The sequence below is a fragment of the Lonchura striata genome, chromosome 15 (genome assembly GCF_050655825.1).
Source record: "Lonchura striata isolate lonStrDom1 chromosome 15, ASM5065582v1, whole genome shotgun sequence".
In the NCBI taxonomy this organism is placed as follows: Eukaryota; Metazoa; Chordata; class Aves; order Passeriformes; family Estrildidae; genus Lonchura; species Lonchura striata.
The window spans coordinates 13100166-13124445 of NC_140717.1; the positions used below are offsets into that span (position 1 = coordinate 13100166).

At 43.8% G+C, this 24280-nt stretch overlaps 1 protein-coding gene across 6 annotated transcripts in view; it reads left to right on the plus strand.

Moving 5' to 3' along the window:
- Positions 1-24280, plus strand: part of HECTD4 (HECT domain E3 ubiquitin protein ligase 4) — a 65527-nt gene that overhangs the window by 24603 nt on the left and 16644 nt on the right. For 2 of the 6 annotated variants that reach the window (XM_077787224.2, XM_085593250.1), the window contains 43 exons: positions 72-200; positions 1370-1494; positions 2533-2686; positions 2973-3073; positions 3847-4045; positions 4914-5060; positions 6173-6277; positions 6945-7108; positions 7437-7670; positions 7804-7996; positions 8150-8254; positions 8338-8426; positions 8737-8912; positions 9211-9346; positions 9489-9630; positions 9723-9889; positions 10414-10560; positions 10831-11015; positions 11426-11579; positions 11814-12094; positions 12533-12722; positions 13532-13613; positions 14166-14368; positions 14551-14686; positions 15290-15472; positions 15702-15872; positions 16291-16460; positions 16771-16886; positions 17717-17820; positions 18044-18205; positions 18341-18489; positions 18717-18796; positions 18914-19077; positions 19505-19742; positions 20168-20304; positions 20475-20601; positions 21179-21316; positions 21425-21561; positions 21716-21876; positions 22058-22239; positions 22629-22834; positions 23157-23287; positions 23452-23657. In XM_077787224.2, the coding sequence (XP_077643350.1) occupies positions 72-200; positions 1370-1494; positions 2533-2686; positions 2973-3073; positions 3847-4045; positions 4914-5060; positions 6173-6277; positions 6945-7108; positions 7437-7670; positions 7804-7996; positions 8150-8254; positions 8338-8426; positions 8737-8912; positions 9211-9346; positions 9489-9630; positions 9723-9889; positions 10414-10560; positions 10831-11015; positions 11426-11579; positions 11814-12094; positions 12533-12722; positions 13532-13613; positions 14166-14368; positions 14551-14686; positions 15290-15472; positions 15702-15872; positions 16291-16460; positions 16771-16886; positions 17717-17820; positions 18044-18205; positions 18341-18489; positions 18717-18796; positions 18914-19077; positions 19505-19742; positions 20168-20304; positions 20475-20601; positions 21179-21316; positions 21425-21561; positions 21716-21876; positions 22058-22239; positions 22629-22834; positions 23157-23287; positions 23452-23657 (6706 nt within the window). The remainder of the gene's footprint in view (positions 1-71; positions 201-1369; positions 1495-2532; positions 2687-2972; positions 3074-3846; positions 4046-4913; positions 5061-6172; positions 6278-6944; positions 7109-7436; positions 7671-7803; positions 7997-8149; positions 8255-8337; positions 8427-8736; positions 8913-9210; positions 9347-9488; positions 9631-9722; positions 9890-10413; positions 10561-10830; positions 11016-11425; positions 11580-11813; positions 12095-12532; positions 12723-13531; positions 13614-14165; positions 14369-14550; positions 14687-15289; positions 15473-15701; positions 15873-16290; positions 16461-16770; positions 16887-17716; positions 17821-18043; positions 18206-18340; positions 18490-18716; positions 18797-18913; positions 19078-19504; positions 19743-20167; positions 20305-20474; positions 20602-21178; positions 21317-21424; positions 21562-21715; positions 21877-22057; positions 22240-22628; positions 22835-23156; positions 23288-23451; positions 23658-24280) is intronic. The other 4 variants (XM_077787227.2, XM_085593252.1, XM_077787228.2 and 1 more) reach the window with 3 other exon arrangements.

The following is a 24280-nucleotide window of genomic DNA, read 5'->3' on the forward strand; positions in this document are numbered from 1 at the left end:
TCTGAGGCTTGCCTGACTCAGGGTTGATGAAGGGTTTGGATAATGCAAAGTTTTACTTATTTGTGTTCAAGGCTGCGTCCTCGTGCTTGCGGTACCTGATGGCTGTGCAGAACCACCTCCTCAGTAACACTATTTTGATTAAACCTGATGACAATGATGACAGTGACAGCTCCTTGCAGGGAGAGACATTGAAGGTACAGGTAAACACCAAGTTTTATTCTAGTATGGCTCTCTCCAGTCAGTGTGCCTGTGACACCTTGTTCCTGCAGTGCATTTGTTGTTTGCTGGTGGTTCTTTTCCTTTTGATAGAGTTAAATAGCTGGGGAACAGGGAAAAACAGTCCAGAGTAAAATCTGCAGCTATTCTATGTTCAGGATTCCAGCTTGTATTCCCTATTGTCAGTGAGAGCAGAGACTTCCCTTCCTAAATATATGTATAATGAGATTTTAAATAGATTTTAATTGGTATGTGCTAGTAGAATTCATGGCATGGGAATTTCCTTTCCTGGACACATTACCCCAGACACCTTTTCCTCTCCAAATCACTCAGGTGATCCTTGAAAAAAATATTATTAAATAAATAGAAAAGGAGTTTCTTATTTGCCTTACCCCTGGCTATTGCATTTTTGCAGTTTAAACAAAGCTTGTGCAGAGCCATCTCCATCAGTTGTCTGAAATAGAGAGGATAAAGTTTGTGGCAAGGAAGCTGTAAGAGGACAAGGTTTGAGGGCAGGCTTTGTTTGGTAGAAGTTTTATTAAAATGCTGTATTTCATACTGCTTCATCCAACTCCCAGGTTTGCCCTGGAGGTTGTCTACTCAGAGTAGTTTTGGTAGTAATTCTTCCCTAATGGAAGTGATTTCTGAATTTCTGGTATTTTGCTAAGCCAATTTTCTCTGCTGCTCTTGGAGGCTGTGTGTGTTTGTGAGCTGCTGCAGTTGGAAGTGATTTGTTCAGGCTCATTGAGTAAATGCTAAATATTGGAGTATTTTTCTTGTCTCACTATTCACGCCGTGTTCATTGTTCAGTTTCTCTCTCTGCAGTGCTCCTCATCCCTGCTAGGACATTGTGTCACCAGTCCTGTACCTTGGCTGGCTCTCAGCTCTCTCCTGTGCTGGACTTGGGGCTTCCTTCCCTCCAGAAACTGGATGTGCATCCTGTAAAACATGCACCTAGTTTCTCCCAGCACTTTGGGGCTTAACATTAATCAAATTTAAGTCTTGGATGAATCTCCTGCTGCAGGCCTGCCAGGTCACATTATCATTCTTTTCATTTGGAAATCCATCTTTTTTGTTCTGTTGTCCTTTTTTGGGGGGAATTCTCTAAGAATTTAAGTATCCTGTAACTCTTTTTTTTTTTTTTTTTACTTAGGAGCTCAAGACCAGCATTTTGTCTCTTGCCACACAAATTCTGACAGGATGTGATGAAGTCTTAGAAATGCTGCAACAAGTCACTACAGCACTAATTAACAGTGACATTTCTGACAGGGAGCAAAGGTAAGATAAGTGGGAGGATCCTAATTTGGAAACAGGGAACTGCTGCTCCTTGTGGCTTATTGTTCAAGCACAGTTAGCATTAATTATTCTTTATCACTTCATATTTGAGCTTTGAATGCACAGGAGCTGTTTCTTCCTGTAGCAGTTGTTTAATGCTCAGCAGGTGGAGAATTTAGAATGACTCTCTATGTCAGTCCTGATCATCTGTAGGTTGATACTTCTGTAGGAACCTCAAATTGAGAAGTTTTTACTTCAGTCATAATGGTATTTATGAGTAGGATACCTTGAAATTAACTGTAATTAGCTGGGAATACTCCTGTAAGCTAGAACAATCTGTTTATTTTTAAATTCCTGATCATTACATCCCTAGTAGCTGGATTAGATATTTATACATGACAGTCCCTGGGTGTTGTTTTATATCCCCCATTTTCCATCATCTGCCCTTCCCTGTCTCCCCTCCTCTTTCTTATAAATGCACGTTGGGAATGGGGTGGAAACAAAATCTGTGAACTTTTCTTTGCTCAAGCAAACAGCTCCCTGTCCCAGCTGTGTTCCAGGTTTCACTTTCTGCTTCTTTGTGTCTGCAAGATTACTTGTGTTTATTGACAACACACAATTCCTGGGTGATATTTTCATACGAGTTCGTGTTCAAATATATTTTTGTAGCTGCAGATCCTTTTCAAGTCCTTTGAGCTCCATGTGCTGGGAGCTGATACTCACACTGGTGCATTTGTGTTTGATGGGGACTTTCATCCTGTGCCCAGGGGAGCTTATCCTTCTCTGAGTAATTATTAAACTGTTGATTTACTGTCTCTGCTCTCAGATTGTTCAGTGAGAATTGTCAGCAATTCAAGGTCACTGGCACTTGGGAGAGAAATTATAGTGTTTTCAAGATTGTTTTGGGGATTTTGTTAATATAATACAAACATTCTCTGCTGAATTTTGAATTGCTGTTACAAGATGAAACAGAAGTGACTAAAACAGAAGTGCTGCTCTATGAAAAAAGTTGTTCCTCTGTAACTTTGGCTCTCCTTCCAGGTTAAAAGGCCTGGAGCAGATCACAAAGGCCACCATGCTTGGCCACCTGCTGCCTGTGCTGCTGACATCCCTGATGCACCCAAACCTGCAGACCCTGACCATGGCTGATGCCCTGATGCCTCAGCTGGTGCAGCTGGTCCTTTACACCAGCCAGGTACGGGCTCTGTGCCACCCTGGGCTGCCCAGGGCCAAACCTGGGGCCTGCAGCCTCCAAAATGCTGTTCAGCTTCCTCCAGAGGCTCTTCCACACACCAGAGTTCAGAGCTTCTCAACAGCTGCCAAAGCTGCTGATGCTGAATGTTAAATTTGACTGCTCCAGGAGCTACTCAGTCATGATTTACTGTCAGTAACAACAGTAGGATTGTTAATTATTTCAATAATGAGCTCTTAAAATGCTTTACACTTTGCATGTCCCTAACACTGTGTATTTTGGGCCACAGACTGCACTGCTGCTTAAAACCCAGTCTCCAGTTTTCTCAGAACTGAACAGTTCCCCCAGTTGTGCTCCAGAGCAGAAAGGGAAGCAGTTACCTGATGAGAGGTGATTTTCTTTACATTTGGGTCTTTTCATGGGATAAACTGAACTGTAATGTCTATTTGACCATTGCTGTGGGATAAAGCAGCAGTTTTAATTTGAATTAATTTTTAAAGGTGTGCTGGAATGATTTCTAAGGCTGTCTCAGATTTATATAAGCTTTTGCAAAAGGCAGTTAGTTCCAAATTTTGTTCTGTATACAGAAGTAAACTATTAATAACTTCAGGTTGTTTACACAGAATATGGTTTGGTTTTGGTTTTTTTCCGCACCTCAAGCATTAGAAATTAAATCTCAATGTTCCTCTCACAATAAATTAGGCTAAGGAGGACCATCAAGAGAAAATGTAAATTGCTCTGGCAGCATGAGATACAGAATTAAAACCATTGCAAAGCTATTAAATGGTTTAATTTACAGAGAAATAACATTTTTAACTCCTGCATTTAAATGCTGTGTCTCAGCTCAAAGTTTTCCAGCTCCTGCTTAGGAACAGAAGCAAACAGCCAAAATAAAATAAAAATGCTTATTTGCAGCATTGGAGAATTTAAAATACTAAAGAATTTGTGATAATGGGATTTTTTTGTGAATAAGAGTATATGTAATGTACAAATAATGATGATAGTATTTGTAATACATGAATTTCCTCAATACAGTCATGTCTAAAACCAAGAGTCAGCTCCTTTTTTCTGTGTGTCAATACTGAGGTGATTTTTAAGTAATTTATTGAAAGACAGAAATCTCTGTGCTGTGCTTTAGGCCCAGTTTCTCGTTCTATTTTCAGGATGCTGGAAGAGAAGGAAGAGCCAGGATTCCTGACTGGTTTGAAGATCCCTGCTCCCTGGGCTGCTGGGAAGACTGTGGAGACAGTGCATCCTGTCAGGGATAACTATAAATTTAAGGAAACTGTCCACATTCCAGGAGCCCGCTGTTTGTATCTTAGATTTGACAACAGATGCTCCTCCCAGTACGATTATGACAAGGTAAGCAAGGGCCAGCCTAGCACCTCTGCAATGTGGGAATTCCCTGCAAAAAAGTGGGAGTTGTGCCATGGGACAAGTGTGGGAAGCTCCAGGGATTGGGGGGTTCAGGGGTGGTTTGGGTTGGGTTTTCCCTTGAGAAATTCTATCAGTTCTGTTTTTGTTAAAGGTAATTTCAGGCTGGATCAATTCCAGTCCAAGATTGACTTATCTCATTTTTACTCATGTTCAGTTTTCCTTTATTTCCCAAATTTTAATCCAGCTGCCTGCTTTGATCAGCACAGTTGGTTTAAACTGGGCAGAGCTGGAGAGGTTCCTTTTTCCCTGATGATAGAGCTTGTTTATCTGGGTTAATAGGAACAAATATATTAATTTTAAGGAAACAACCAATAGCATTTATCCACTTTGTATTAGCTGCTTGTGCTGATTGCTGCTGTTTATGCTTTGGCATAGAGCAAGTCCTGATGCTCATAAATAACTAATGGGCGTATCTTTAATTGGTGACATTAATATTGAACTCCCCAAACAACTCTGATCCCACCAAAGTCACTGACAAAACTTTGGCTTTGCTGGGAGCAGAATCAGCCCCTCACTGCTAGGGAAGGAGTTTGTTCTCTGCCTCAGGGCTGGCAGTCAGGATTGCTCCTGCTCTGCTCCCAGCCTTGCTGTGTGGGCAGGGACCAAGCCCCTTGAGTCCCCGTGTGCCTCAGTTTCCCCATCTGTAAAATGGGGATAATAATACTTAACCCTGCTGCCCTCACCGAGCCTGTGAGGATTGGTTCACGTGCATGGAGCGCTTCGAGAGTTGAAAGCGCGGTGGAAGTGCTAAGTATTATTATTATTATTAGGTTTTCTTGTTTTTCTCTTACAGTCTAACAGTGTATTTTATGTTTTGAAGTTGGTGATCTATGCTGGTCCTAGCACAAACAGTAGGAAGGTTGCTGAGTATGGAGGCAATACACTGGGATATGGCAGCCGTAGTGTCTTAGGAACGGGGTGGCCCAAGGACTTAGTCAAGGTACAGTATTCCCATCCACCTCTCTTTCCCATAGAAAATTCCCTTTGGAAACCATGCCCAGCCCATTTTACCCTCATAGCTATGCATTCCAAGCTTTTAAGTGTACAGTTATCCATGATGAGATCCCTGCTCAGTGAACTGTTGTGTCCTTGGGGGAGAACTTTAAACTCGGCTCTGTGTTCCGTGTGATGCTTCCCTTGGAGTTTGTTTTGTGTCTTCCTGGAATTCCTGATGGAGATGTTTGAGTCCTGCAGTCTCTAATGGCGCTGCTCTTCTCCTAAGTACACCCTCCTAGGAGAAGTTCTAGGCAGATTCTCCTAAAGTCAGTTTTTTTGGAAAATAACTCCCCAAATATATCAAGTAGCAAATGTAACAAAATCTAACCATTTCTGTTGGATTTTAAAATTTCATTGTTGCTTTTGGCAGTAAAGCTGAGAAGAATCTCTCAAACTTTTTGAAACCTCAGCATTTTGGTGCTTTGGTATTGTGTCCACTCACACTCTGCAGTGTGATTTTATTTTTGTTTAATATATATATTTGTGCTGCTACATTGTCCCACGCTAAAACTGGGCTTATTTACATAACAAAAATACATTGTAAAAAGAAATCAAGAGGTAATAATCTGGAAAGCAATTTCAGACAAGAACTCCATTGTTCACAATTAAGGGAATTTGGTTTATTTTTCACACATAGGTTTTGATGCTGTTCTTTTAGCAAGCTCCTTGATTAATGTGTTGTCATTTTTCTAATTGAAGAGCTTGTCTGTCTTCCTTCAGGAAAAGAATTGTTAATTATTGCCTGGTTTCTTGCAGACAAACAGTGAAAATCAAGGCTAAGTAACACACTGATAATTTCTGCTTTTGATTTGACAGCTATGGTGGTTGTTTTTGTTTTACTGTAGTCATCCAGCAGCAAAATTAAGTTTGCCACTAAAAGACACCTTTACAAAAATGAAAAAAAAAAATTAAATCAGAATATTTCGTTTGAGATAAGAGCAACCCTCAGATAACTGTCGTTAAAAGCTATCACCACTTGTGTGAAAAACCTGTTTGTTTGCCTCAACCATTAAATCTCTTTTCTTTTTCCCCCCTTCCTGCCATGGATGTGTGAAGGTGGAAGGAGACACGGTCACCTTCTCCTTTGAGATGCGCAGTGGGCGTGAGCACAACACTCCTGACAAAGCCATGTGGGGCTTTGCCTGCACTGTCCGAGCCCAGGTATTCCAGGGGGAGAATCCCGGGGAGAGCTTCAGCTTCCACTGCCTCCTGCCTGCCAAAACACATTCCAGACCCATGGAAATGTGCTTCCAGCTTGGCAGTTTGAGATGGAAACCAGCAGTGACTGGTTTGGGCAGTGAGATAAATTGGCAATGAAAGGAACCTGAGTTTGGGATGCAGAGATCCATGTGGATGGGCTGGCATTCATGGAGACAGTTTTTATCAAATATGTCTTACCTATCTCCTGAGGCCATTTCAGCATCTCTTGCTGCTTGTGGGTCAGGATTTCTTTGTAGCAACCTGAAAATCAGAGAAGTCCTGAGGAAATAATTATTCCAGCCCATGAAGAGAGGGGAGGGATTCTGGGATCAGACACAGGGAATCTTGAATCCCGCTACAAGTTGGGATGACTGAACCAAAAATAACTTCACCTGTTCCTTCTTAGTTCAGGAAAATAATGGTTAAATCCCTTACTACTTGTCTTGAGTTGTTCTTAAAAGTTGCTGTTAATTGTTAAGCATTTTTTGTGTAAGAGTTAAGACTGCTATTGAGCTATATCTTACATTTAGAAGATTATATATAAAATCTCCTATCTTTTGGAAATCTCCAATTTATTGGAAAGGACTTCCTGGTGGATTGCTTGAACTTCTCCCTGTTCCTGCTGCAGGAATCCTCAGAGGATGTGTCAGGAGGTTTGCCATTCCTGGTTGACCTGGCCCTGGGCCTCTCTGTGCTGGCCTGTTCCATGCTGAGGATTTTGTACAATGGGCCAGAAATTACCAAAGATGAAGAAACATGTCAAGAGCTCTTAAGATCTAAACTTTTACAAAGGTAAAAAAAAATAAAAAATCAAATTTAATCTGTTTTTTTTCTGAGGGAAGTGACTTCTTGTGTTCAAGTCTTGTGCTTTAAGGTGATGTTTGGATCATTTTTCCTGTAGTTTGTTCAGCAGTTTTTATTGCCTGAAACTGAGGGAATATTCTCCAAAACGTAGGGGCTTTTAGAGTAAAAGGAGGATTGGGTTATGCTTGGTACAAGCCACACTTCAAATATTGACATTTAATCTTTGTAATGTGTTTACTGAAGTGTCTTTCTCAATGAGGGGTGAAATAGAGAGGGAGAAAAAATCCTTTTAATTGGTTTTTACTCCTTTTTGCAGGTGCCAGTGGCAGGTGGAAGCCAATGGGGTCATATCTCCAGCCCTTACTCCAAGCCCTTCTCCATTGCCTCTCACCATAGAGGAGGACAGGGAATTCACATATCCCTCTGATGTGCTTGTGCCTCCTGTTGGACACTACTTTGACCTGCCCAGGATTAGGCTGCCCCCAGGAATTATGATCAAGCTCAGGGAAATTTCTGGACGTGCTCGGCCTCAATTTAGACCCAGTATAAAGTAAGGAGTCCTTGTTTCCCTCTGGGTTTTTAACCTTGTTTGTGAATGCAGCATCTGATGATTTATGAATATGAATTGTTCAAGTTGGTCTCTTACTCCTGATTAATGAGTTTGGCTTTCCCTGGAACTCTAGGGAAGTGATCCAGCCAGAAGTCATGGAGGAGATGGTGGTTTCATGTGTGATTAAACATCTCAATTTGGTTGATGCTCTCCAGTCCCTGATAAATTTCCAGTATCAGGAGGAACATGCTGAGGAATATGATTTACTTTGTAAAATAATGGGAGAGACCTTTAAGAAGCTGAATGCCATGGAGAGACAACTACAGGTAAAAAGAAAATTATTTAAAACAAAGAAGGGTTGTTTTAGGAGTAAAGATGTATTTTAGCACCACAGAAATATAAAATGTACTCAGATTTTATCTTCTAAAATCCCTTCTGCATCTTAAGTGCAACAAGTGTGATTTTTGTCTCTTTATTAGAGTGTGGCTGAGCTGGAGCAGAAGTGGCAGAACGAGGTGGATGATGCCATGCATGGGAAGCTGGAGAACAATGTCCCCTTTTTTTATGATTATCACTTCAACGAGGTGAGCCCTGGAGCTGCTGTGGGTGCTTGTGCCTCACTCTGCTTCCTCAAAACCTTCTCATCCTTCTCCTTCCCTTTGTTTAGAGCAAGATGAAGGAGCTGGAGCTTCTGTGTTCAATGAAGGAAGTTTCTTTTGATGGGAGTGATCTTGAGAATGTGGTCCTAGCATTAAGGTCAGTATTAGTGAAGTTTTAGGCCTCAAAGGAGGGGCAGCATCAGGGGAATTCCATGGAGTTCCAAAAGAATCTGATTAAATTATTAGAAACTTCTGTGCTAAATATATTAATGTTACTACCTACAGCTCCTTGTGTTTGCTAAGGAATCACTTGTTTATTTCTCCCATTTTTTCTGCTTTCTCCTTTGTTGGCATAGAACAGACTGAGGCCATAAGTCCTCTTTAGCTGACTTTTCCCTCAGTAACACTTCCTTTCTGAAAGCATTCAAACATTGACTTGGCTTCTTTTCCTTCCCTTTCATAACTAGGGAGAAGTTTTTCCAGGAGGTGAATTCACTGATCCAGAAGACCTCTCATCCCTTAGCAAAGACAAAAGCCTTGGTGAAGAGCTTGATGAACAGAGCAGAGCTGTTGTTGCATGTGACTATTGCAGCACAGTCTGGGATCACAAGGAGCATATCTGGGACCCCTGCAGAGACTCCAGGTATGTCTCTCATTAACAGCATTTTCTAAAGATACCTTTTATTTCTTATTTTTACCTCTTTTGCTTTAAATTAAACTATTTTCCCCCCTAAACTAAATTACTCTGTTATAATAAATAAAGTCCAATTGAAAACAGGAAAATTCTCAGATCTGAGTTGCACGTTCTTGCTTAGACTGGATTTTCCCCACCCTGTGTTTCAGCTTCCACTGGGATATCCACCAGTGATGTTAGACCCAATTTATAAATAATTTCCTGCACCAGGAATGACCTTTTCTATTACTATTTTATAATACTTCAGCCTGTAAATCAGCCTCTGAGACCAAGGTGATCTCCCACGCTGTGCGCCAGCCCGTGTTCCTGCGCAGCATGTCCGCCCCGTCCGACCTGGAGATGATTGGCAACGAGGACATTGAGTTTGCCCGGGCCAGCCAGAGGTACAGCAGGGTTTATTCCTTCCCTTCACACCTCTGTGCTGTCCCAATGATCATCTTGATCAAATTTATCACTGCAAAGCAACATTGGTGGTGGTTGGATCAGCTTCCTGCTGCCAGCTGTAACATTCCGGTTCCCTCGCAGGCGTCGGCACGTCACCAGCCACAGGAGCAGCTCCTTCACCCTGCTGCAGTCCCTGGCCATCGAGGACAGCAGGGACAAGCCCACCTACAGTGTCCTGCTGGGACAGCTCTTTGCCTTCATTGGGACAAACCCCGACCAAGCTGTACGTTGTTATTTTATTTCAAATTCCAACTTGCTCAAAACCAAGAGCTGCCTTGTTTGTGTCTAACAAAAATCCCCTCCCAAACCTCGCAGGTGTCCAGCAGCAGCTTCCTGCTGGCTGCCCAGACCCGCTGGAGACGTGGCAACACCAGGAAACAGGCCCTGGTGCACATGAGGGAGCTGCTGACGGCCGCCGTGCGTGTCGGAGGCGTGACCCACCTGGTGGGCCCAGTCACCATGGTGCTCCAGGGAGGGCCAAGGTAAGTGCATTTCTCCAGAATTCAGTGGCTTGGGAATAAATTGCTTTGCACGACAGAAAGCCAGAAGTGAGTAGCTGTGAGGGCACAAGTTGGCAGGGCTAAGGTTGGAACAAACACTTTGACTCTTCTGGGATGCAAAGGCAGAAACTTCTAAGAAATACTTTTATTTATCTTTCCTTTCATACTGGGCTGACATGTACCCAGTTGTGTGTAGAGGGTATCCCTCTCTCTTGATTTAATTCTAAATTTATGTTAATTAGGTATTAGTGGTAGATTCAGCTGATGCTGCCATCTACATGTAGTTAATGTTTTGTATTTTGTTTGTAGTGAGATTTAATCATGACTGCGTTATAACTACCACGCTTTGTTGTTCACATGTTTCATGTGAAAAAATGAGTAACTTAGTTTTCCTTCCAAGTCTCTCTTGAGTAATTCTTAACATGCACTGATTATTATTTTCTTAAAGCTACATGTGGAAGTTTGTGGATTGAAGCCTTCCATTTCCAATCTCTAACCCCCAACAGGATTGAAGAGCTGACGTGTGGTGGGATGGTGGAGCAGGTGCAGGAGGCTTTTGGGGAGACGATGACGTCGGTGGTGTCCCTGTGTGCCCGGTACCCCATCGCCTGTGCCAACAGCATTGGCCTCTTGTGCACCATTCCCTACACAAGGTGAGGAAGGCAAGGGAGGCATCCACACCTGGCTTTAGTAGGCTCTGCTTTAAGGAGCAGTGTTAAGTAGTTTAAATACATCCCCTTTACTCATCATGAGGAGCATCTGAGAACATCCAGTTAAATTCTCTCACAGTTCCATCTGGGGAGGACAAGGGAGAGGCAGAACCATCTTTTTGCCAATTGAACTAATTAATTACTGAGCTAACAGCAAGTTCTGGATTCCCATTGTGATGGAGAAGTTAATTCCACTCTGAATTTCTCCTGCAGGAGTGAGGAGAAGTGTCTGGTGCGCAGTGGCCTGGTCCAGCTCATGGACCGGCTCTGCAGCCTGAGCAGCCAGACAGAGTCCAGCTCAAATGAAAAACAGACCAAGAAACAAAAGGTGGCCACCATGGCTTGGGCTGCCTTCCAGGTGCTGGCCAACCGCTGTGTGGAGTGGGAAAAGGAAGAAGGTAGGAGCACTGGAAATATCTTCTGCTCTCTGTGTTAGAACTGTCTTAGAAGTGGTGTACATGTATTTCAAATAGGGCAGTCATTCACCATGGCTTGGGACTCTGTGGACTCTTAAGAAGTGAAAACAAAATTCAGTGGATTTTCTTCTTGGTTTTAAATTCTGGCTTTTTTCCTCCCCATGGAAATAATTTCAGGTTTTGCCATTTGATTCTGTCTAAACATAATGGGAGAATCTGGAGATTCTGAGTGATCATTTGGCATTTCTCCTGTGGTAGAGTTCACCCATAACACACTTAAACCCACAGACATCTGGCTGTTGGCTAATGGTGGATGTGTCAGGGGTTATTTTTGTGGTGTGTACATTGATTTTTGTTGATTACAGCTGTGCATTCTTCCATTTCTTCCAAAGGGGGTTCCACAGATGCCGTTCACTCTGGGCTGGCCAGGCAGGTCTCCAGTCTCCTCACCAACCACCTGGCCAGAGCCACTGAGTGCTGTGGCAACCAAGCTGCAGGGAATGATGCACTGCAGGATGTCCTCAGCCTTCTGAATGACCTCTCAAGGTAGCAGGCCTTTCCTCTGAAGTATTTTCTTGTGTATCAAAGCCCATGTGGGATCTTTTGTGGATTTTTTTAAAACCATTCTAAAACTGACCTGTAATCTTAGTGTTTAATCAGTGCTGTCAGGTTATGGAAGAAGTGCTACAGATGTTTTGTCAGACACTGAAATTGCTTTTAATACATCTTGTAAATAATAAATGAACTTGGTTTTAATTTCAAGATTCTTTTCCCTTTCAGGAGTCACATAGGTAAAGCCATCCTGAGCCAGCCAGCCTGTGTGTCCAAGCTGCTGTCCCTTCTCTTGGATCAGCGTCCTTCTCCAAAGCTGGTCCTTATAATCCTGCAGTTGTGTCGTGCTGCACTGCCTCTCATGAGTGTTGAGGACTGTGGAAATGTGGAATTGCCTCCCTGGAGTTACTCAGTGCCCTCTCTGAACAGCGAGCAGGATGATCCCAGTGACCCAGCCTCCAAGATTGCCTCCCTGCTGCTGGCAAAGCTGGCAGATTATGTCGTGCCAGGTACCAGCAGCTGTTTGGCGTTGTGCCCGAGGGACTCCTGTTTCATGGAGTCTTGGAATGAAAAGGACCTTAAAGCCCATCCAGTCCCACCCCTTTTCACACCTTCAGCTAGTCCAGGTTGCTCCAAGCCCCATCCAACCTGGCCCTTGGGCACTTCCAGGCATCCAGGGGCAGCCACAGCTTCTCTGGGCACTCTGTGCCAGAAGCTTCTGTATTGACAGAGAGCTGAAGTGTTGGGAGGTATCTGATTTGTCACCGAGAGCAGGATATTCCTGTGACTTTCCATCTGCCTCCTAATTTCCCAGTTTCCCTGGCCTCAGACCAAAGTGGGTGTCTCAGTGATGTTTAAGACACATCCCAGATGTGTCAGCATTACTTCCAAGGGTAAGAAAATTCATGGTTGTGTTTCTTTCTTTTCCTTTTCCTTTCTGCTCCAAGGATGCCAGACAGTCCTTTCTCCAACAGCCTCTGAGCCAGATACTACCTTGGCAAAAGCCAGCCCTAAAAATTCCATAAAAGGTGATAAAGATCCTGGAGAAGAAAGCGAGGCAGTGGATGGTAAACTTTCTATTTTTATCCATAAAAGAGAAGATCAATCCTCCCATGAAGTCCTTCAGCCTTTACTAAGGTAATCTCAGCTCGCTGGATTGGAATCACTTCTGCCAATTCCCTTTATCTTCTCTTTTTTCCCAGTGCTGTGGCTGCAGAAAAATACATCCTAGATATAAGATGTCTGCCCAATGTGTTGTGTTTACTGGCAAAGCTATAAGATAATGCAGAGGAACATGGGAACATCTTCATCTGTCTGAAAACAATCTCATGAAAAATTAGCTACTTAGACTCAATGTTTCTGATGGAGTATCATTTATCTTGTTTATGGTGCGACAGGCTGGGTAGGACTAACAAATAGAACTGTCAAGGCAAAATGGCTTTAAAAGCACTGCTTTAATAATGCATAAGCTGGACAGTAATTTGCTATTAAACATTCTTTAGTATTCTCAGCACCCACCTGAATTCTGGGATCACTGAATGCCAGTGCTGTCACCTCCTGCATTTTGTGTTATTTGTTCCATCTTCCCCCACTCTGTGGGTTGATTTTTGAGCCTATACTCTAAAAATTACACTAAAAGGTACAAGTGAAAGGTGAACTCGGAGCCCTGGGCATTTGTGATCAATAAAAACCATTTCATGAGGCTTCTTCCTGAGGGGGAAGGGTTAAATTGCTTTGAGTAACTGTGTGCAGTAGGATTAAACTCCCTCTGTAAATGGGGTATGTCCTTAATTGCCTAATATTTCTCTTGCTGTTGAGCATTCAGCTGCAAGGGTGGCTTCAAATAATTTCAAACCAGCCATAATGTATGGAATTGGCCTGTGTAGCTCAGCTGTGTTTTCCAGCAGTCAGAACAAAGCTCCTGTGTTTTGTTTCTGCTCCAACAGTAGCTCAGAAGGTCGCCCATTCCGACTGGGAACTGGAGCCAACATGGAGAAGGTGGTGAAGATGGATCGGGACATGACAAAAGTAAGAGGAGAAATAACTAAAGAATTGCTCAACATCCTAAAAATTGGTGGCCAGGCAGAATTCTTGGGTTTTACTGATGTTAAGATGCCTTTGTTAAATGTTGTTTTATTCATCATTTACCTCTGTAAATACAGATCAACTACAAGGGTAAATGATGAAAAAGAATTTCAGCTGATGCTTCTTGCAGCCATTGTAGGTCAGGTTTAAGCCCCTTTGATATTCTTTCCTCAAGTGTTAAATGCACATTGATAATGCCATACACTTGAATTAGAATTTAATGTCTATTTCCAGACATGTTCTTGAGTGTTTGCACCAGAAATACTCATTGGTGGCTTTTTGATCAGAGAAATTGAAGTGGTAAATTAAGAATGGGATGTTAAAGGCAGTGAATTTATCCCTGATCTCTCTGAAGATGATAAAAAGCAAGAGGCAAAATTTGTCTATGACTAACACACACCCAGGAGGGGGTTTTGCTGTGTTCTCAGCACTTCTACATGAACAGAGTGACCAAACAGATCTGACATTTGCTTTCCACGGCAATTTCCTTCGCAGAGTGGCTGCTGTGAAGTCATTACAGAAGAAGCTGCTGCAGCTCTTAGAAAGGCAACCAAGTGGGCACAATCTGGGCTGATAGTGAGTGTGGGGCCACCCATAGAGACTGTCAATCCAGAGAGCACCAGTGGCTTGTCCACTGGGGACAAAAAGAAGACTGCACAAACTTCTATTTGCAGAGAGAGGAATTCAGAGCTCGCCAGGTAAATCCCTTTGTCTGCATTCTGCTGTTCTCTCTACCAATACTTGCAATGCTTTCAAAGATAATCTGGCTGTTCATAAACTTCCTATTTCTTTTTTTCTATATATCTTGTTGACAACTGAAGCTTCTTTTCATTCTGTGGTTTTGAACTGAGTGGTCAAATTGCCTTTGTCTCCCGCCCAGGACGGATCCGGTGAGGCCGTTCATCAGCGGGCACGTCGCAAACAGCATGGCAGCAGAGGTGATTGCCCTGCTGCACAGCCTGCTCATGGCCCCAGAGTCCAATGCAGCCCAGATCTGGACAACAACTGCTGAAAAGGTGAGCAAACACAACCATGAGTGGCACATTCCTCACTGGGGGTTGAGTAGTTAGAGAATCTGATGATTAGCGAGGCCTGAGCTGCTCCTTTCTGATTTACACACCAGGGTGTGGAGCTGGACAGACCCAGCCCTTTCTCAGCTGTCTCAGGATGGGACAAATACTCAAAATTTACCCATCATTAGATAATTTTTTGTCTGATTCTTTTCAGGCATTAACAATGCTGTTTGCTGGGGAGTTCCCTTGCCTGTGGCAGGTTATTCTGCCTTGGCTGTGGCTTCTGAGGGTACATAGTGTTGGCTAGAACAAAACACATTGGTTTTATGTTCCTCTGAATCCTGCAGCACCTAATCTATTCCTTAGGTGAAAACCTCAGCAAAAACTTTTGCCAAGATTGTATTTTATCCTAAAAGTTACCAGGGAATGGTCATGGCTTTGATGGTGCTCACACTTCAGAGAACTTGGAATATTCTGAGTTACATAATTCTCTTCAAGAACAAAAATTATTCTTCTGAGACTGTGTGGGCTGGAAGCCTGGGGCATTGGTTTTTGTTGGAATTATTCTTTGAAGTCGTTCCCTGGTATTTTTGCTTCTGTATTCAGGTTCTGTCTCGGGCTCTGATGTACATCCCACAGCTTGGGAAATATGCAGAGAGCATTTTGGAGAATGGGAGTAGCAGTGGAAGGAAACTGGCTAAACTTCAAAGGATTGCTCGCCAGGCAGTGGCTGCCCTGTGTGCTCTGGGTGGCTTTAAGGAAACAATTAAAATAGGTTCTGAAGTTCAGGTAATTCATCACTGTTCATATTTGATATCTCAGATGAGAATTGCTGCTCTCCTGAGGTTTTCCCTGCACTGGGATCCTTGGCAGCAGGATGTGCTTGTGGAACAGCAGCTTGTGGAGCTTGTTTCCTAAAACACCCCCCTGTGCTTGTGTGTGCAGTTGGTGTGTGATGTCAGACACTGATTCCTGGTTGTAACACCTTCAATCTCATGCAGCTCTTCTTTGGTTGTAGGTTTTAGGCAAAGGAATAGCAGGAAGCATTGGAGTTGTGGCATCTATTAATGAGCAAGAAGGTATAGCCACGGTCAAATTCCCACCCACCACTATAGACACTAGAAAGACCTCCCAGGCATCAGACACTTTAACTATTCCATTATCTAGGCTCTGTGTTCCAAGATCTGAGGTATGGGAGTTTTAAACATCCAATATTCTGTATAATCTCGATTCTTGCTTTATTTCTGTCACAGCATACTGACTATTAATCTACAGCACGTAAAAAAAAGTGTTTCATCTTTGCTTATAAATGATTTGTAATGTTTGCCTTATTTTTAAAGCATATATTAACAATATGTTTAAGTTCTCATTCAAGTAACATAATATTCATCTTTTGTGCTTAAAGATATCCTGTTGCATACTGGGTGGGAGGTTTTTATGTTTAATTTCTGGCTTGGTTTGGGGTTTGTTTATTTTTCTTTTTTTGGTGTTTGGTGCTGATTTTGTGATAGTAAAATATAAGAATTAACTCCAGGTAATAAAACACCCTCATTTCTTAGAAACTAACTACTTGAATTTAACTTTTTACCGTGCCCCCCCACCATCAGGCATTGCCTCTTCATAAACTGTCCATTACTGAGAAGGTAGTACAGGCAGTCCAGTCCATGTTGCTCCCTCAGGAGGGAAGTCTCTCTATTCACACCTCACTTCCTGCAACAGGAGATGGCTCAACCCCAGTAATGGCAGTGGTCCGGCTCCTTGCTGAAATAAGAACCAGGTGAGTCCTGGCTTTGTGCACAAACATCCCATGAGTCCTTGTGCCCTTCCTCGGGGGGTGTGCAGCAAGGGACTGCACAAATTCCTCTTTGCTCCCTTTTAGTGTCTGGGTGTTGTTCATCAGTGCCCCTGCAACACATTGAGCAAATGCTTCAATAAATCCTTTTATGAATCAGGGAAAAGCTGCCTTTGGGGGGAGGGGGTCCAGCTAAAACCAGGGCTAAGACCACCCTTGAACTCACTGCTGTAATGCCAGCTTTGAATCCAGCACACACTTTTTAACACTGTAAACGTATTGTTTTTCTGTTCAGAGCATGCCTGGTGATGGCTCAGCTGTTGGAAGACAGCTCATTCTGTGAAGAATTCATTCAACAGTGCCCAGCTGCTGTAGAAGTTCTGAATTTGGTGGCCCAGGAGTGCAGCCCTGGTATGTAGCCAACACCTTCTTGGCATATTCAGGTCAGAAACAGAGCAGCTTTTAAAATAATTTCAGTGTTTTCTCCTCCAGCTACTCAGAGTTTAGGAACTGGCACAGGACAGAGTGTCTTGTCACAGCTGCAGAGCTGCTGATGGAAGAGCAGCAAATAATCAGCCTAAATCATTAAACATTAGGCATTAATTTAGGCCAGAACAGGATTATTCTGTATATCAAAGAAGCAAGTCCTGGTTTTCTTCTGCACTCTCCAGTTCCCTTGCTTCCAGCATAACTTATTCCTTGATTCCTTCTATTTGTATTCCTTGATGTTATAATTCGTTTTCTTTTGATGACCTTTTTGCTGGTTTTTGCAATGCTTTGTTATATTCCTGATCCTTGAGTGCTCCTTTGGGGATAGGCACTGGGCCCAGCAGAAATCTTAGTTCAGGGACAAGTTTCTAGGAACATGCCAGAGAAAAATGCCTGAAGTGAAGGGTAGGAGCCTTCACTTCAGGGATTTAGGTGTCAAAGGGCAAGGACTGAATTTTGTGACAGTAGACATACATTTTTTTTTCCTTCATTTGCTGGGCCATAAACTTGCTCACAAAAATGAACTTTACATTTTAATTAACATAACAGTGTCTTTGCAAACCAAATGTAAATCAAGCATGAGATAATACTTTCATGTATTACATTTTACCCTTAATTCCGTTGTTTAGGTGAGTAAGACTTCTCAAAATTCCTCAAAGTGGAAATATAATATTAATTTCTGTATTAAGATTGCACTGTTGGACTTGAGGAAGCAGCTGGAGGCTGATGCTTGGTGTGGGTTGTTGTTGCAGGAGAGAGGCTGGTGGTTGTGGAGATGCAGTGTGAGAGGTTACGGATGTTGTACCGGGACTGTGCTCGGCCCCCTCCTCCTCCCCTGCAAGCAGACAGGAGACAGGTGAGCACAGGGACAGTGCTGAGCCCCCTGCCCTGGGAGAACCCCCTGCTGCTGCCCAAACTGAGGGCATTCTTCTTGAAAAATCTCATTTAATGCGAATTTCTGTACTGGGATGTGATCTGTTGGAGTTGTATTAAATGTGCCCCTCACAAACTGTGTGGTTGCATTTTAGTGGGTGACTTGAATTGTGATTGTAGAATAAACTGCTCTGTTGTGTCTGCAGCCCAAAGAAATCACGTGGAGCCCATCCAGGGTGTTCCCCCCAGTGAGAGCCTGCATGTTCTCCTCACACCTCACTGCTGTGACCTTCCTGGCTGATCCCAGTGCAGGTGGGGGCCTTCCTCGGGGCACCTTTATCTATGCCACCTCCCCAGTGCCAGTACAGGTGAGACCTCACAGCTTTCCAGCACTTTGTCATTGAATATCCAACAGGGCATGAAAAGAAAAAGCAAGAAAATTGCTTCTTTAAACTCTGTTTTGTAAATAACTTTTTAAAATGTGTTATTATTTTTATTTCTAGGCACCATCATTCTACTGGGAAATCGAAGTGGTTTCCTATGGAGACACAGATGATGACACTGGGCCAATAGTTTCCTTTGGATTTGCCACAGAGGCTGAAAAACGGGATGGGGCTTGGACAAACCCAGTGGGCACCTGCCTCTTTCATAAGTAGGTTGGAGATGCACATCAAAAACCATGTTCAGTACATTTGTCAGCAGACTGGGGAGGGGGCTGTAGTGGGCAGTACATACTTTTAAATTGAATGCTAAAATGATGGACTGGAATATTTGCAAAATCTGGCGGGTTGAGTTGCCTTTTGAGTATCACAGCTTTGGTGGGTGGTGATCCTGCTCTGGCTCAGTGCTCTGTCTCATTGTGTCCTTGTTGCCCCTCAGCAATGGGCGAGCAGTGCATTACAACGGCTCCAGCCTGCTGCAGTGGAAGAGTGTCAGACTGGATGTGACTCTTTCCCCTGGTATGTGAAAGCATGGCTAAAATCCTTATATGCCCCATCAGAAAATCCTCTTAATGTCAGGGAAATGTTGGATGAAAAAACTGATTAAATCCTTTTTATAATTGTGTTTTTCTCCAGGTGATGTGGCAGGAATTGGATGGGAAAGAACAGAAGGAACTCCCCCTCCACCAGGCCAGCCAGCAAAGGGCAGAGTTTATTTTACATATTGTGGGCAGAGACTTGTGCCCTACCTAGAGGATGTGTCTGGCGGAATGTGGCCAGTTGTCCACATTCAGAAAAAGGTAAGTTTGTAACAAAAGTATGTCACTTAATATACTTTCAGAAATATTAAAAAACATAATATAAAATACTGAACCTGCTCTGTAGAAAAGCAAATTGATAGCTTTTACTTTTCTTGGGTAGGTTGAGGTATTCATTAGCCCTCCCAGGTGCATGGGTTGTGTCATTATTTTGGTTTTCCCTGCCCATTAGCACAGGCCTGGCAGGATGCCTTGTGCCATGCCAGGAGCTCCTCTCTTAGCACTCCTTGCTTCAAAGCACCCAGCTTGAAGCTGGCAAACAGGCGAGTTCAAAGTGCCTTTAGCAGCTTGAAGCTTTCCCAGAGTGCCAGCTGGGGATGCTGGTGGCAGGGAGGTGTGATCAGCTCCTGCCTGGGGCAGAGTGTGGGCTCAGAGCAGGATCTGAGAGCTTCCCTGCATCCTTTTGCAGAACACCAAGGTGCGGGCGAACTTCGGCTCGCGGCCGTTCGCCTACGCCGAGGGCCAGGCTCACCGCAACGCCGCCGACCTGTGCCTGGACCTGGCCGAGGAGATCAGCGCCAACTTCGAGGCCTTGCCCTTTGCCATGGCCTCTGACAGTGACAATGACGCTGGCACCAGCATCGCCTCCGACCCCGGCACCCACGGGCCCCCCTGCAGGATCGCCGCTGTCGCCACGGCTCAGCAACGTAAAGTGGCATTCACTCCTTTCCAAGCCCTCCCGGCAGAAATGCCAAGCAAGGAAATAGCGTTTAAGCCCAGCCTAGCTGCAGTCCTTAGGCCTTAGGTAGTGCTTGTTTAGGTGGGGCAGTACCACAAGTCAAAGCCGTGTTTATCTGATTTTAGACAAGGCAATTAAAACCATCTTCTTTGGTCTTCCTCTGTGTGAATATGCAAATTATTTGTAATTAATGCACTTTCAGTGAAAAATTATCTCATTATGGCTTGGGATACAATAGGATGTCACGGTGGATTGGATCAGCCAATTGGTTATGCTGTGTCAAAAGGAATTGCATTCCCACCCCCTGATTGGAGAGCATGGAATGCTGTATATCTCCAATTTCATGGGATGTCTTTGCATGCATTATCATCTCATTATTTCTGTGTCTTGCAGAGTATGACAGTGACACATCCTGCCACTATAAAATGGAGCTGAGCTATGAGAACTTCATCACCTCAGGCCCTGATCCACACCCCCCTCCTATTGCAGATGATGAAAGTGATGATGATGACGACGATGATATTCCCAGGGTGAGGAACGTGCCAAACTCTGCCTCCTCTAACTTATAGCCTAAAATCAGATTTTGTCATTTAGATTTTGAAATTCAGCCATGCAAGAGTTCCTCCTGCTTCCCTAACAAAAATATAACTGCTGGTAACTTATCACTTCTTGGTGTTCTAAAACATTTCTGTGTTTGTAGGAGGATCACTATGCCCTCTTGGTCAAAGCCTGGGAAACCAAAGTTTTCCCTACAATTAGAAGAAGGTTCCGTAATGAGGCTGAAAGGAAGTCTGGGCTGGATCAGATTAAAGGGGCTTTACAGTTAGGTATGTATTTATTTCCATGCATGTTGTTTTCTGTGATGTGCAGGAAGTCTGAGAGAACACCTGTGTTTCTTTCATAATTTACTGTATTCAGGGCTGAAAAACTTAAAAAAAAATTACTTGCTCTTTCCCTTCAGTGCTTAGAATTTGGCTTGTGCTCATGCTTTTTCTTCAACACTTTTACTGTGTTTGACTATTTAATAGAGAAAATTGTTTCAGAAATAGTGACAGAATTCTTTGTGATGTGGATACAGAAATATTCTGGAATAATAGTGTGGGAAGAAACTGTATCTGTGCATTTTCTGTCTGTGACTATCAAGGCAAAACTCTGGGTTTAAGTAATAACGAGGGGAGATTTGGGAGTTTTGTGGAATTCAGGTCTGGTAGGACAATGTGTTTATGGGAATGTCATATCTGAGCCCTGATGAGAAGCTCAGGAAAACTCCCAATTTCCAAATTTCAGCTTGACTGATAACGTATTTAAGTAATTGGAAAACTCACCTGCTTGGGATCTTAGTGAGGATAAGAATTTATTTCAAGTGGCTGATGGAAATAACTTGCACTCCCTCCTGTCTTTCAGGAATGGTTGATATAGCAAGGCAAACTGTGGAATTCCTGTATGAGGAAAACGGAGGCATCCCACGGGATCTCTACCTTCCCACCATCGAGGATATCAAAGATGAAGCAAACAAATTCACAATTGATAAAGTACGGAAAGGTAAGGGCAGCACAATGGATCCGGAGGGGTAAAGAAAAGCTCAGGGGTTTTTAGGATCTAATTGTCACCTGAGGAAAACACCTTCCAAGTGGTGTCCCTTTCTGCCAGGTCTCACCGTGGTGACTCGCTCTCCTGACAGCAACAACGTCACCAGCAGTGCTGTAGGAACAGCTCTACCCAAATTTGCCATTCGGGGCATGCTGAAGACATTTGGTCTTCATGGGGTTGTCCTGGATGTGGACTCGGTGAGTAAAGATACCCTGGGAGGACTTCTAATGATCAGCATGACACAGCTGGGAGCAAAAACTGCTCATAATGCAGGACTGGGGCTCTCTTGGAAGGAAAAACGTGGTTGTAATTATTATTGTGTTACTGACACTGCCGGGTTTGGTGTTGCAGGTGAATGAACTGGTCCAAGTGGAGACCTATCTGCGGAGTGAGGGGGTACTGGTGAGGTACTGGTATCCCATTGACATGTTGGAAAGGCCACCTGCAGGGTACAGGAGGACTGCAACCAACGGATTGGTCACCCTGGATAACACCAACATCCAAATTCACAGGTGAAAACAGATGTAGTTGCAAGGCACTTTATTACCTGAATTTGAATTACCTGAAGAGCATTTCTTATAGTACAGTTACCTGCTACAGCTTTGTTCTAAGCATTACAAACTTCTGAAATCTTACTGTCATGGTTGGATTTAATATTAAGGAATTAATAGAATTAATGTTTGTGTTCCCTAGGGAGCTGTTGAGGAGTGAAGCTGCCCTGGCCAAGCTCTACTGTCGCATGGCTCTGCTCAATATTTTTGCTCCCAAATCTCCCCACATGTTCACTCGGCTGTTCCACATTCCTGCCATCCGGGATATCACCCTGGAGCACCTGCAGCTGCTCTCCAACCAGCTTCTTGCACCACCCCTTCCTGGTAAACACTTGGTTTTGTCACAGCTCTTCTTTGGTACAGTATTTTTCTGGGGACAAAAAAAAAAAATAATAATGGGTTTGGTATTTCTTTATTAGCTGGTTAATAATGATGGTATTTAAGAACGAGCCAGGGTGACCCCACAGCTCCATGTTTGCCCTCACCAGGGGCTGGGCTGAGGCTGGTAAGGGGCACAGCTGGCATGGAGAGGCCATCCCAGCCACAAGGCTGGGCCTGGGTGGGTCCTTTATCCTGCTGACTTTTAGGCAAGGAGTTTTCCACTTGAACACAGAGGTTGGGAATCTTCCAGGTGTTTTACAGTTTTTGTTTCCCAGGCTACATAAACATTTGGAGTGATCTCCAAATCTGTGCTGCTTCCCTTGTTACTCCAGATGGAACCATCAGCTCAAGCTCCATTCTCCTGGCCCAGTCCCTGCAGCACTGCATCCATTCCCAGACCTGTGCTGCCACAGACCTCTTCTACCAGGGCAATTCCCAGGCCATCAGGGAGTGGCTCACTGTGGCCATCACTCGGACACTGCATCAGGGAGAGGAGAGTCTGTTGGACCTCACCAAACAGATCTGCTCCTTTCTGCAGGTAAAATACTCACGTTTCACGAGTGTTGGGTTCCCTTCTCAGGAGCCCTCGTTCTCTGTGTGGTTGAAATTTTCATGATGCTGTCCCTCACAGGGAATTGTTTATTATTTCTCTGGATGGGTTCTGTTACCCTGATTGTAGTGGGCATGCTGAAAACAGAAGCAGTAGCAATGCTCTGGATTGAATTAAAATTAAGTGGCCTCCCACTGTGTTGTAATTTGCAATTAATTAAATACATTGGCTATAGAGCAATCTATAAATAAAAGAAGAGGGAGGAGGTTTGCTGCTGTTTGGGATCTCATGATGAATTGTCCTGTTGCAGGCAGCACCAGAACAATTTCCTGCCGAAGAATTCCCAATTTCTGAATCCAAGGTCAACATGGATGTGAATTTTCCTGGGGCTGCCTTTGTGATTGTGTCCTGCAAGGAAAGTCAGTCTGGGTTCCGAAAAGAGTGAGTCATGGAGAGTGGCAAAGCTGGGTCTGAGCCTGGCCACCCTGGGGATGGAGTTATTTATTTGTTTTCAGTTTTCTCTTCTCCGAGACTTACTCTGAGTGGTGGCTGGGATATTTTCCAGCTGGTTTGAGGCTAACCAAGCTGTGCTGCTGTTTCCCCAGCTCGTCCCTGTACAAGGCCCCGTGGGCTCGGGTGCTGGTCTATGGCCTGGGGCACAAGGTGAAGAGGAACGGGCAGCTGAACCTGATCGAGGCCGTGTGCTACCCCCGCGACGCCTCCCCCACCAACACCGGGCTCACACCACCACCCACCACCAACCAGTACCCAGCTGTGATCACCCCCACGGACAGAGTGCACATCAAACTGGGTGAGCACGGCCACAGCACGAGGGAGAAGCCTCCACTGTGCTCTCAGGGCTGAGAGCAGTTTCATTTTGGCTTCTGCAGCACCTTCCTGTGTGGTCACCAGTCCTAGCAGCAGATAGGACAGGATTTTTGTACAAGGAATTCATTCTTAAACAAAAAAGCCTGGGTTTATGGCCACTGGCAACCATCTGATTCTGATTTTTATATTCCAGGAGTTCACCCAGCAGTGTTTGTATTTGAAATATTTTATTCAGAATACTAATTTCTGCAGTGTTGGTGTTTGAGGAGCTGTTTCAGGTGGAGAATATTTTTTATTGCCTTTTTAGGTTTTTGTAGGACCCTCTTATCCACAGAATAATGCAGTGTAGCAATACTTAGGTCACTCCAGCAAGAAGAATCATTAATGTTCTTCTTACTCTTGCCCAGAGAGAGGGACAGTGGGATTTAGATCAGTGAAGGTGACTGAGTGCAGTGAGTTCTTAAAAATTCCCCTTGGAGATCCTGAAGTTCTTCTGGTGGTTTTTTTCAGTACCCATCAGACAGAAATAAATTATTTTGGGGGAAGTTCTGTTTATATATTTAGATATGTTCAGGCTTAAGGTTATTTTATTTCTTTATGTGAATG